At 41.8% G+C, this 12,299-nt stretch overlaps 1 protein-coding gene across 4 annotated transcripts in view; it reads left to right on the forward strand.

Annotated features, from left to right (window-relative positions):
- Window positions 1-4,079: 4,079 nt before the first annotated feature.
- Acbd5 (acyl-CoA binding domain containing 5) overlaps window positions 4,080-12,299 on the forward strand; it is a 40,783-nt gene continuing 32,563 nt past the window's right edge. Inside the window, exons 1-3 of one of the 4 annotated variants that reach the window (XM_052729066.1) lie at window positions 4,080-5,501; window positions 6,722-6,890; window positions 11,376-11,496. In XM_052729066.1, coding sequence (XP_052585026.1) covers window positions 6,815-6,890; window positions 11,376-11,496 — 197 coding nt within the window. In that variant the 5' untranslated portion in view covers window positions 4,080-5,501; window positions 6,722-6,814. Of the gene's footprint in view, window positions 5,502-6,071; window positions 6,537-6,721; window positions 6,891-11,375; window positions 11,497-12,299 lie in introns of those variants that run through there. The other 3 variants (XM_052729065.1, XM_052729063.1, XM_052729064.1) reach the window with 3 other exon arrangements.

Genomic DNA, 12,299 nt, shown 5'->3' on the forward strand with positions numbered 1-12,299 from the left:
CCCCAACTTTATGACTGAGATTATGAGATATTTAATAGTTTCAGTTCCTTTGGTCTCATTGCTCTTTAGTACCTAATATTTATTTATTCCATTGCTGATGGTAACAAAGTTGTTTCCAAGTCTGGGCTATTAGTTACTTGTGCTGGTGCTATAACGAAATATCAGACAAAAGCAATTGAGAGAAGGAAGGACTTACTTTGGCTTAGAGTTCTACGAGACACAGTCCATCCTGGCGGGGAATGTATGGGATGGATGGCAGCATTGAAAGAAGGCAGGAAAAGAGGCCATAAATTTGAAAGAAAGCAGCCAGGCGGTGGTGGCACATGCCTTTAATCCCAGCACTCGGGAGGCAGAGCCAGGAGGATCTCTGTGAGTTCGAGGCCAGCCTGGGCTACCAAGTGAGTTCCAGGACAGGCGCAAAGCTACACAGAGAAACCCTGTCTCGAAAAACCAAAAAAAAAAAAAAAAAAAAAAAAAAATTGAAAGAAAGTAAGGAGGGATATATGAGAGTGTGAAGAGGGTGGAAAGGGAAGGGAGAAATGATATAATTATATTAAAATCTCAAAAATAAAAGAAATAATTAAAAGAAAACAAACAGGAAATGGTTGGTCACATTGCATCCACAGTCAAGAAACAGTGATAAATGTGGGTGCTGAGCTTCCTTTCTTTTTAAAAAATTAACTTATTTCACTTTTAATTATGTATAAGTGTCTGTGTGTGGGTATATGCATGAGAGTGGGTGCCCATAGAGGCTAGAGGTGTTGGAGTTACAAGCAGTCGTGTGCCACCTGACATAGGTGCTGGGAATCGAACTCAGGTTCTCTGAAAGAGCAGAACACACACTACACTGCTGAGGCTTCTCTCCACCCTCTTTTCCTTTGCTTCTTACCTCAGCTCACAGACAGGGCCAGAGGCTTTCTCTTAGAAGATTTCAGATACTGTCAAATTGACAGTCAACATTGAACATCATAGAATATTGTCAAATAGTGTTATTTCGAACATTTTTGCTTTTGTTTTTCTGAGACAGTGTCTCATATGGTAGCTCAGGCTGGCCTGGAACTATGTAGAACAAGCTGGTCTAGAACTTGTAGCAATCCCCCAGACTCAGCTTCTGGCAGAACAGAAGCCAATTCCAGGGATGGTCTCAGACATGTTGGGGAAGAACTCTGCCACTGAGATGCACTCCCAACTACATTCAAACATAGTAGGAGTTTAGGAAGTATTTGTAAATTAAGGAACACCTAAAATAATCCTTTAAAACTTAATCTTTATTCATTTATGCTTCTTAAGATGTATGGATATATCATTTTATATTTCTTATGATCATATGCAAAAGCAGATATATTTTAAAATAAAACATCAATAGCAATACATGATCAAAAATATTTCACATTAGGTCATATACTGAAAATACTTAAAGACATTAAATAGTATCTCATGGGATCACATTTTCAGTTATAATTATAGATTCATATGATTAGAAGGCATTCTGGGAACTGATTCAATCTATCACATCCATGAATATATTACAGCAGGACTTAACACTTTAAATCAATATAAATATAGACATTACTTTTTCCTTTTTAAAATTGATTTTCAATATCTGTGTGTGTGTGTGTGTGTGTATGTGTGTGTGTGTCTGTCTGTCTGTCTGTTGTGTGACTATGTGCATGCGTGTGCAGGTGCCTGTGGAGGACAAAGGAGTCTTACCTCCTGGATCTGGAGTTACAGGTGGCAATGGGTCACACAATATGGGCTCCAGGAATCAAACTTTGATCCTACAGAACAGCAATACATGTTCTTGACTATTGGTGAAACTATTAAGGCCACTCCACGTAGTTAAAAGGGAGGTTTATTTTGTGGGGTAACTTACAAGTGAAGGGATAGGCTACAGGGTCTGGGAGAGGTGTGGCACAGTCCAGTGGTGTTCTCTGGAGAACTCTGCTCAGTCTAGCTCCAGCATCCAGGGTCCAGGAACTAAGAGAGCCAGGGCGTCTGGATCTGGGGTCTTCAGCGTCCTCTCTCAGCCCCGCCTTGTAGGCGTGACCATTACCGAAGCCTCAATGGGGACTGGAACTTCCAGGTCAAAGCTGGCATGGCTATCCACTACACTTGACTGCTGAGTGAGCTCTCTAGCCCCAAACAAACAAACAAACAAACAAAACCCTTTTTAAAAGAGCAGATTTTTTATCCTATTTTATGAGTGTGTTGTATCTTCAATGTATATGCACCACAAGAGTGTCTGGTATGAGGATATCAGAAGAGGATATTGAATTCCCAAGAACTGGAGTTATTAGAGGTTGTTAACCACCATGTGGGTGCTAGGAACCAAATCTGTGTCCTCTATACGAGCAACAAGTGCTCTTAGCTACTGAGACATTTGTTGTTGGTTGTTTTTGCTCTTTTTGGGGGCCCACCACCCAGCTCCCAAATAAATTATACACAGAGTCTTATTATTACTTATAAATGCCCAGCCTTAGCGTGCCTTGTTTCTTGCTGCCAGCTTTTCTTTTCTTTTTTTTTTTTTTTGGTTTTTCGAGACAGGGTTTCTCTGTGTAGCTTTGCGCCTTTCCTGGAACTCACTTGGTAGCCCAGGCTGGCCTCGAACTCACAGAGATCCGCCTGGCTCTGCCTCCCGAGTGCTGGGATTAAAGGCGTGCGCCACCACCGCCCAGCTTAAAAAATACATTTAAATATTTTTAAAAATTATTTTTAACATGTGTTTGGTTGGAACCTCCAGCTCACTCCTGCATGGTCTGAGAAGCCCTATCTCTCTCTCTCTCTCTAAACCCTGCCCTCTCAGAGAACCCTGAACAAAGGTTCAAGGCACCAAAAAGCCCAGTTCTGCATTCTTGGAGGCTGTGGCAGCTCCTCCCCTGAAGTTGCCAGCAGCCTAAGACCCCTCCTAAAGCCGTCAGTTTTTGACCATACTTGGGCACAAACCCAGCTTGTGGCAGACACGTCATCACTCCTCTCCAACAGGTTCTATAACCTCCCTGCTTTAGTTCAGGTGCATGATTTCTCCTGCCTCAATCTCTGGGGCTGGAGACCTCACCTGGGAGTTGCTTTACTCAAATAAAACTGTTCTTTTACTTTTTCAGTTTGGCTTGATTTGGCTTACTGTGTCAGCAGAGAAACCTATTAGCGCAATACAGAAAACCTATTAATGTGTACTACTGTTTTGGCTGCATGTATGTCTGTGCACCATGTGTGTACCTGGTACCTAAGGAAGCAGTAAAAGGGTGTCAGATCCTGTGGAACCGGAGTTACAGACATTATGAGCTACCACGAGTGTTGGGAATTGAACCTGGGTCTTCTTGAACAGCCAGTGCTCTTAACCACTGAGCTATCTCTCTAGGACCTTGAATTATTTCTTTGAGGTAAAAACTTCACACTTTCTTCTAGTTTTCTGAATATACCATACATAGTTATCTATAGTTATTCCACTGTATACTATCACACGAGAGCTTCTTACTCTTATCTACCTATAACTTAGTGCCATGAGTCAAACTTCAGGCTTCTCTACTTCTTATCCCACCTCTGGTAATTATTTATTGTATTTTCAACTTCTCTCAAGTAAGTCATAGGCAGCTGTGTTAGTTTAGGTTACAACTGTTAAAATGAAATACCATGATCGAACAGCCTGGGGAGAAAAGGGTCTATTTGGCTTATACTTCCATAGCACTGTTCATCTTGGAGGGAAGTCAGGCCTTGCTGAGGCCAAGGAGGGGTTGCTTACTGACTTGCTCATCATAGCTTGCTCAGCCTGCTTGCTTATAGAATCCAGCCCAGGGACAGCACCACCCACAATGGGCTGGGCTCTCCCATGTCAATCACTTATTAAGAAAATGCTCTACAGGCTTGCCAACAGCCCAATCTCACAGAGGCATTTTCTCAATTGGGATCCCCCCTTCTCTCAGATGACTCTAGGTTGTGTCAGTCAAGTTGACATAAAATTAGCCGGTACAGCAGCCCTAACCTTGTTTAGCTTCTGAGATTGGACCAGATCTGGTGCCTTTAGGGTGGTATGCCCCACAACTACTTTCAACCTCTAAGATCAACTTTTTTTTTTTTTTTTTTTACTTCACACATGAGATCATACAATTCCTGTTTTCATGTGCCTGATTTATCATAATCACCAGTTCCATTCATACTGTCAGGAATAACAGGATTTGTGACCACCAAAGAGGGTCAGAAAGTGGCTTAGTGGGTCAGAATATTTGCTGCCAAGCCTGACCACCTGAATTCAATCCCCAGAATTTCCATGGTGGAAAAAGAGAACTGATTCTGCAAGTTGTCCTGACCAGCACTTTTGTGCTATGCATGACTCACCCTGCATACACACAACTAAATGTAACAAAAACAAGGAATGGGAGGACTTCATTTTTCTTAAGGCTCACCAGTTTTCCATGTATATATATCACATTAAAAAGAAGTCCATTTATTGGTTGACACTTAGCTTGCTTCTACTTCTTGGCAAAAAAACCCAAAAACCAAAAAACAAACAAAAAAAAAAACCTACTTCAAAAAGTCTTTTACCCAAATAACCTCAATTTTCTTTATCCTTATACTATTCTATAACTGGAAATTCATACAACCATACAATAAAATTCAGTGCAATCAGTGGCAAACATGAAGTCATTATTATCTAAAGATCAACACAACCAGCAGGGTAGCTTATTACATAAGCCTAATTAACAGTTGTCAAGATGAAGTATTAAAAATAAACACCCAAACCCTTTTTTATGAATATGCATAACTGAGTAGAAACACCTCAGTCCAAGAAAAGAGGTGAGGCAAAACGAATTAAACACACAAAGCCTTCTCATCTTAAGAAAAGTTGTGTCTTTCGCACGATTAGGAAAAGTCTAATTTATAGCAGGTTTTATGATTTGATTGATACTTAACTTACTGACTTACTAAATTTTAGAACCTTGGGCAAGGCAAGTAACATTTCCTCATTTATAAACACCCTACAGTGCTTTTGAAAAACATCATATGCTTGCCAAATATCACACATATGTAGGTGGTGTGGCACTTGCGAGCGGTTTTCTCCCGATGCCTGCGCTTACTCTCCTCCAGCGCCTTTTACTTTCTGATTAATCACTAAGTCTTGAGTTTTTTCCAGGCTAAGTAACACCCGGTCACTTTTGAGTACAGGGCGCATGAGCTCCGAGGGAACTCTTCAGGTGACACTGCCCGCAACACCGAGGTGAACCGGCTGTCAGAAAAACTACCGAGATTCCTTTTTGCTCAGAGCTCAGGACGTACTTCAGAGACTCGACACACGCAACCCGGAAGAAAGGAACTTCCGCCAGACCCAGGGAGGGTGGGTTACACTGAGAAACAGAACCGGAACAGGAGGGAATGACGCCAGCCCACAGAGGAAGGTGTCCGGAAGCGCCGGGGGACTACAGTTCCCATAAGCCCGCGGGGCTAGGTGAGGGGCAGGCGTCGAGACATAACCGGACAGGCCTTGCCAGTCATTTGGCTATACCAAGGTAAATGCCGACACCGCGGCTCGAAGGGAAGAGCTGACTTACGGTTCGCAACTAGATTGTGCGAGTAACCCTCCCAACCCATCCTAAACCGACAAAAATGACGCGCCCAATAGGGCGTCCTTGAGATTTCCGGGCCACGGGACCCCACGCCCCTGCGAGCTTTCCCAGTGCGGACGACGCGGGGATTGTGCTCCGCCCGCGCGCGCCTCTCCACCCCTAGCCTCTGGCCCGGCAGGAGGTGGGCTGTGCCTGACTCCGGGGCGTGAAGAGTGGGGCGCAGAGGAGTTGAGGAGCAGGCGACCTCCGCTCATCTGTGCTCGCTCCCCCGCCGCCCTTGGCGGAGGCGGTGAAAGCTGTCGCAGTCCGGTGGGCCGAGGCTAAGCAGCACTTCCATCCGTGTCCTTAATCCCCCTTCCTACCCTTTAGCGTGGTGTAAATCCGCAGGAGGGGCCGAGCGACTTGCCCTAGGTCACAGAGATGAAGTGGCAAAAAAAAAAAAAAAGGAGGTTTTGAAGCGAACTTTTCATGACTCAGTACCTTCCAGAGTTTAACCCGAGAGGGGCCAGGGGCCAGGTTTGCGGACCGCGGACTGTTTTTTTTTTTTTTTTTATTAAACACTAGCGGTATCCAGGGGGCACCTTTGGGACCAGGTGTAGAATCCTAGCGCGTCACCAGCCTCGGTCTCCCCAGCCGGAACATAAACAAGCCCAGGGTCCTCCGCAGAGCGACCCCCGCCGAGGCGCCCGGCAGCCTCTTTCCTCTCCTCGGAGAACGTTCCGTCCGCGCGCGTCACCGCGGCGAGGCGGGTGGGTGGGGTTTGCTGCACCGCGGCGGCGGCGGCGGCGGCGGGCGGCAGCTAGTGGGTCCTCCGGTGACTCCGGGGCGGGGCTGCGGGGAGGGTGCCCCCCGACTGAACGGCTGCTCCGGAATGGGGGGTGTGGCTGGTCGGCCAGCATCATCCGGGTGGGAGAAAGGGTCCGCTGTTACGGGCGGCGCAATCCCCAAGGCCTGCTGCTAGAGATGCTCTTCCTCTCGGTGAGTTGTTTTGCTGTTTTTGTTGGCTGGGATGTACTCGTAGTCACGCCCCACGCAGGAGGAAGGAACAGGCCACCTTGGTCGGTGTGGCCTTGATTGGACTGGGCAAAGGGGAATCGACCAGCTGCTTCGCCCGGCCTCCTCACTTCGGGCTATCATAATCCGCGGCTGCGCTCGGTGTTCAGTTTCATGCAGGCTCTTGGGAAAGCTGGTGCTGCTGCTGCTGTCTGATTCCCGCGGACAGACCTTGGGACCGGGGCCGGAGCTGGCAGCTGGAGATGGCGGACACGAGATCGGTGTATGAAACCAGGTTTGAGGCGGCGGTGAAGGTGATCCAGAGTTTGCCGAAAAATGGTACGTGCACTGGGCTCCCCGTTAAAGCCTCTCAGCTGGTTCTGGTCTTCTTTATTTAGCGTCCTCCTCCCATTCAGTCATTAAAAGGAATGTAATTGAAAGGATGGTCTTGAGTGTGAGTTAATTAACCCATGATCTTTGAGGCCAAAGGCGAATGTGTTATCCAGATTTTAAGTAGTGTATATCGTTGAAAACAAGCCTTCTCACTTAATAACTGTGTATTTGGTATGTTAAAAAAGAGTCTGGGTATGTATTCTGTTAACAGTTTGCAAAAGTTTTGTAATTTTGTCTGGACAGTGTTAAGGAAGTTTTTTCCATCACTAAATTTTATTTTATTTTTCTCTGTTCTAAGTAGAGAGGCTTGGGAAGGGAGACTTTTACTTTTTAAATTTATATCCGTTTGCATTATGATTTACATTTCATAATAAATTAGATTAAAAATTATCTTAAGCATTGTTACCGTGTGTGCTGGATTTGTAGGCCAAGTCAAACATAGCGTTGTTATATTACTATAGTATTTAATGTCTTCTCTCGTTTCATTTATCATCTTTTGGCTAAGTAATGAATAGTCAGCATAGTTCATTTCAATAAAAACTCTTCAAGTACAGTTTTGAAAGCTTGTAGGGCATAGGTTACCATGTACAAAGCCCTGATTCAGTTCCGACACCCCTCCAAAACAGTGGCCCAGGATCTTTGGAGGATCAAGAGGGCTGGAGATATGGTTCAGGAGTGGAGGGAGCACTTGCCTAGTGTGTGTGCAAGCTCTAGGCTTCCATGGTGTTTTATTTTATACCTTTAACATTGTATTGGAGGAGAATACATGGAAAACTAAAGGGTAAATACAAATCAGCTAAATGAAGGAACTAATAAACCCAAGGTGGTGGTGCATGCCTTTAATCTCAGCACACCAGAGGAAAAGGCAGGTGGATCTCTTGAGTTTGAGGCCAGTCTGGTCTGCATAATGAGACCCTATCTCAAAAAACAAAAAAGGAAATAATATAGGAATTCAATTAGATATTGATATTTTAAAATGCTCAATTAAGAATATTCATAGGAAAGTATGATTTAAGAGTTTTATGTAAGGAGTGTGTTCACTTTTTTCACTTTTTTTGGTATTTTGAGACAGGATTTCTCTGTGTAGCCCTGTCTGTCCTAGAACTTACTCTGTAGATCAGGCTGGCCTTGAACTCACAGAGATCCACCTGCCTGTGCCTCCTGAGTTCTGGGATTAAAGGCATGCACTACTACTGCCCAACGAGGTGGTGTGCTTTTCTAAGCCATGCATTTTATAATTTTTTGAAAATTGATAAGATAGACCTAATTTTTCAATCCTTCCTACTTTATTATTTTACACTCTACTTATTATGAAGAAACATGTATATATATATAATATATATAATATATATATATACATACATACATGGATTGCATACAAATATAGATAATGGATTGCAGGCCAGCCAGTTTGGGCTACTGTTAAAAAAAAAAACAACAACAAACCAAACCAAAGTATTGCAAAATGAAGATAAACTTGTTCAGTGGCCCTTGTGACAGATGTGGTGGGCTGTAGCTCAGTGATAGAGGTTGCCTGAGCCCTTGGGTTTAATCCTCAACATTTCAAACAAAAAAGGGTAGGGAGCAGGCATGGCTCAGTGGCAGAGTAGGTATTTAGCAGGCGTAAAGCTATCAATAGTACAGACAGAAAGACACCTCTGTGCTGTCCCGAAAGCTAATTGATATTGACTGAAGCACATTTGCTACAATGAATATTTAAATTTTTTTTTTTTTTTGGTTTTTGAGACAAAAATTTACTATGTACCTCAGGCTGGCCTCAAATTTGGGAGATCCTCTTGTTCCTGCCTCCCAAATTCTGAGATTATAGGTATGCTCTACCATGCCTGGCTTAGAATACTTTATTTATGTATTGCTTGTTTATTTATATTTATTTATTGGCAATGTTGGGGATTGAACCTTGGGTGTTGATCATCCTGAGCAAGTTCTCTACCATTGTGCTTTATCTCCAGTCCTATTTTAAATTGTTTGGTTGGCTTTGAATTATTTTACAATGAGATCTTGCAGCTTTTGCTATTTATTGCCTAATATTTATTTAAAGCCTAAAGTAAGGAGTGGCTAGAGAGTTGGTTCAATGGTTAAGAGCACTTGCTGCTTTTTCAGAGGACTCAGGCTTGTTTCCCAGCACCCATGCCACCGATAACTCCAGCTCTGGGGGATACAATGGCATCTTCTGGCCTCCACAAGTACTGGCATGCATATGTATATACACAGGAGCACAAATGAAAGTTATAAACAAATCTAGGTTAATGAATTATGTAAAGTATGTGTTTGATAGACCCTTAGTAGACATATAAATTGTTAGATAATAGTTCAAACACATATCTTACTATGTCATAGGAGCATCTTTGGACAGAAGTAATGCTATCTTATATGTAATATATTCAGTATATGTTCTCAGTTTTGGCTTATATTCACTATAATATGTACCATTTACTTAAGCTAATAAACTTGTAAATTTTGTTAGCTTACTGAAGATATGAGATGAAGTTGTTTAATTAAAATTTTTATTACACTTGTGTGTGTGTGTGTGTGTGTGTGTGTGTGTGTGTGCGTGTGTGCGCGCACTTGTCTCTACACTTGTCAGAGGACAACTTACAGAAGTTAGTGTTCTCTTTCCATGTCTTGGTTACAAGTGCCTTAGCTGTGTGGAGCTGTCTCACCACCCTGCCCCTTTTTACTGTTTTTGAAATTTTAAATTTAGATTTTCATCATTAACTCATTTTAGCTGTGGTTTTTCTATTTTATTCTTTGCTGTATAAAGAGTAACAACCTTGTTGAGATACTGTGTCTAAGACATACTCCTAAATGTTCATATATTATATAGGTAATTGGTACTGTGATTTTGGAATTAATTATACACTCTTGACCAAACCTGAACTACTAGTTCTCAATTTGTATATGTTGTAATTTCTAGTTAAAAAAAAACAACAAAAACTACTAGCTTTTGATTACTTCATGTTGTACCTGATATATAATCTATTATCTTTAAACTACCTTTATAATTATTATTTTTAATAACAGTTTCCATTTTTAAAAGTAATGAGCACTAAGATGGAGAGATGGCTGAGCAGTTAAGAGCTTTGTTGCTCTTCCAGTGGTCCCGAGTTCAGTTCCCAGCACTCACATCAGGAGGCTCACAAATTCCTGGGACTCTAGCTTCAGGGGATCCTGTGCCTATGGCCTCCCACAGGTCCTGCACTCACATGCAGACACACACTTACATATAACAAAACAAACAACACTGAATTTTTTAACAGAAAAAGGGAAAATGAAATAACAATCTGCATCCCTACCTACTATCCAGAAACATCCCTTTTTAACATTTTCATGCATATTGTGTTGCACTTCTTGGTAGGAGATAAATTAATTCACCCACATGGCAACTCACAACCATCTGTAACTCCATCTCCAGTGTATCTGACACCCTCTTCCAGCCTTCATGGGCACCAGACAGGTACAGAATACACAGATATACATGCAAGCAGGCACAACAGTCTCACACACACTAAGAAGGGAAAAAAAAAACCATATACAGTAAGACCTAAGTAAGGTGGTATGTGTGTGTGTGTGTGTGTGTGTGTGTGTGTGTGTGTGTGTGTGTGTGTATAAAGAGTACAGAATACCAACTGAAATTACCCATCTGTAATCTCAGCACTTGGGAAGCAGAGGCAAGAGGATTACAGGTAAAGGCCAGTATGGGATGAACAGTGGGGTTGCATAGTAAATTCCAGGTCAGCGCAGTCTACAGGGAAACTGTGTAGCATAAGTGAAAAAGCTGCATGTTTACTTTGATTATTAACATTTTAACAGTAAATATCAACTTCTTGACCAAATTTCAAGTTTTCACTAGACAAAGAACTTTGGGAGAGCCAGTTAGTATGAACTTTGGTTAATAATAATAATAATATAACAGATTTCTCAATTTATACCTCTAAGTTTGGACACATTAATTTCTTTGAAGACATTTCTTCATACATTTCTTTTTAATGAAATATTTGCTGGTTATTTCAGTTATATTTGTAAAATGGTTGCTAATTTATTTATTGAACTGATACTGTTCTTAAAAGTTTAAACTTTCAGAACTTTTTGAACTCAAAGGAGAGCAACTAATACCTGATGTATTTCAGGTTGAAATGAATTATCTGAATTATAAAGAGATGTAGCCCAGGTGTGATAGCTCCTGCCTTTATCTCAGCACTCAGGAGGCTGATTCAGAAAGATTGAGTTTGAAGCCAGCTTGGGTTACTTAGCAGTTCCAGGCAAGCCTGAGCTACAGTGTTAGACTCTATCTGACTAAAACCAAATCAAACAAGAAATCCACTATTAGTGTGGTGTGGCTAAGCTAATACACAGCTTTACATTATGATTTATAGTCCCAAGTGATCTGTATTTAATGTTTGTTTCCCACAGGATCATTCCAGCCAACAAATGAAATGATGCTCAAGTTCTATAGCTTCTACAAACAGGCAACTGAAGGACCCTGTAAACTCTCAAGGCCTGGGTTCTGGGATCCTATTGGAAGATATAAATGGTAATTTCATTTATAGAGCTAAGAAAGAATTGTCATTCAAATCAATTAATTGTACAGCTGTTACTTCTGTGTTTTGTGCATAACGCATCCTATATATTGCTCACACTTTTGTTCTCTAAGTGTCCTTAATACACTTTTGTACAATTAGGAAAACAGCAGTGTTGTAGGTAGGTGCTCTACAGAGAGAAAATGTTCGCACTTAGTCTCCCTTTCCTTTTGTGGAGGTCCCTCCCTCCACCCCTAGATCAGTACCCCATAGTAAATGAAAAAGTTTGCTATTGGTAGTACAACTCAGTAATTCTAGCAGTCCGATATAGAGGCAGGAGGATCAAGAATTCAAGGCCATCATTGGCTACATAAGTGAGTATGAGGCCAGCCTGTACTATATGAGAGGGTTCCTCAAAAAAAGCAAAAACCAAACTTTTTTACTCTTTGAACTGCCAAAGAAAACAGTGGCCTTTGCTTGTATAGTGAGTTGTTTGCTTTGAGACTGTAAGGTAATGTGTAACTAGGCATGACTTGGATGCTACATTAACTTTGGTCTAAGATGACTTCTGACCCAGTAGACTTGAATAGAATATTGGTTTCTAATGTTATAGTTAAAACGAGTCATTAAATATATAGATGCTGTACCGTTTTCTGAATTGACTAATACTTGTGAACAGTTTGATATGTTTACTGCTGCAGATTTACAAAATGCTGACAAAAGTTAATTTTAGATTATACTTTATCAATAGAGTATGGTAATTAGTGCATCATGTTTTTCAAATAATTAAGTTACTGGGTTCACAGATGGAAATTAT

Source organism: Peromyscus californicus, unplaced genomic scaffold (assembly GCF_007827085.1).
Source record: "Peromyscus californicus insignis strain IS unplaced genomic scaffold, ASM782708v3 Scaffold_8__1_contigs__length_139910024, whole genome shotgun sequence".
In the NCBI taxonomy this organism is placed as follows: Eukaryota; Metazoa; Chordata; class Mammalia; order Rodentia; family Cricetidae; genus Peromyscus; species Peromyscus californicus.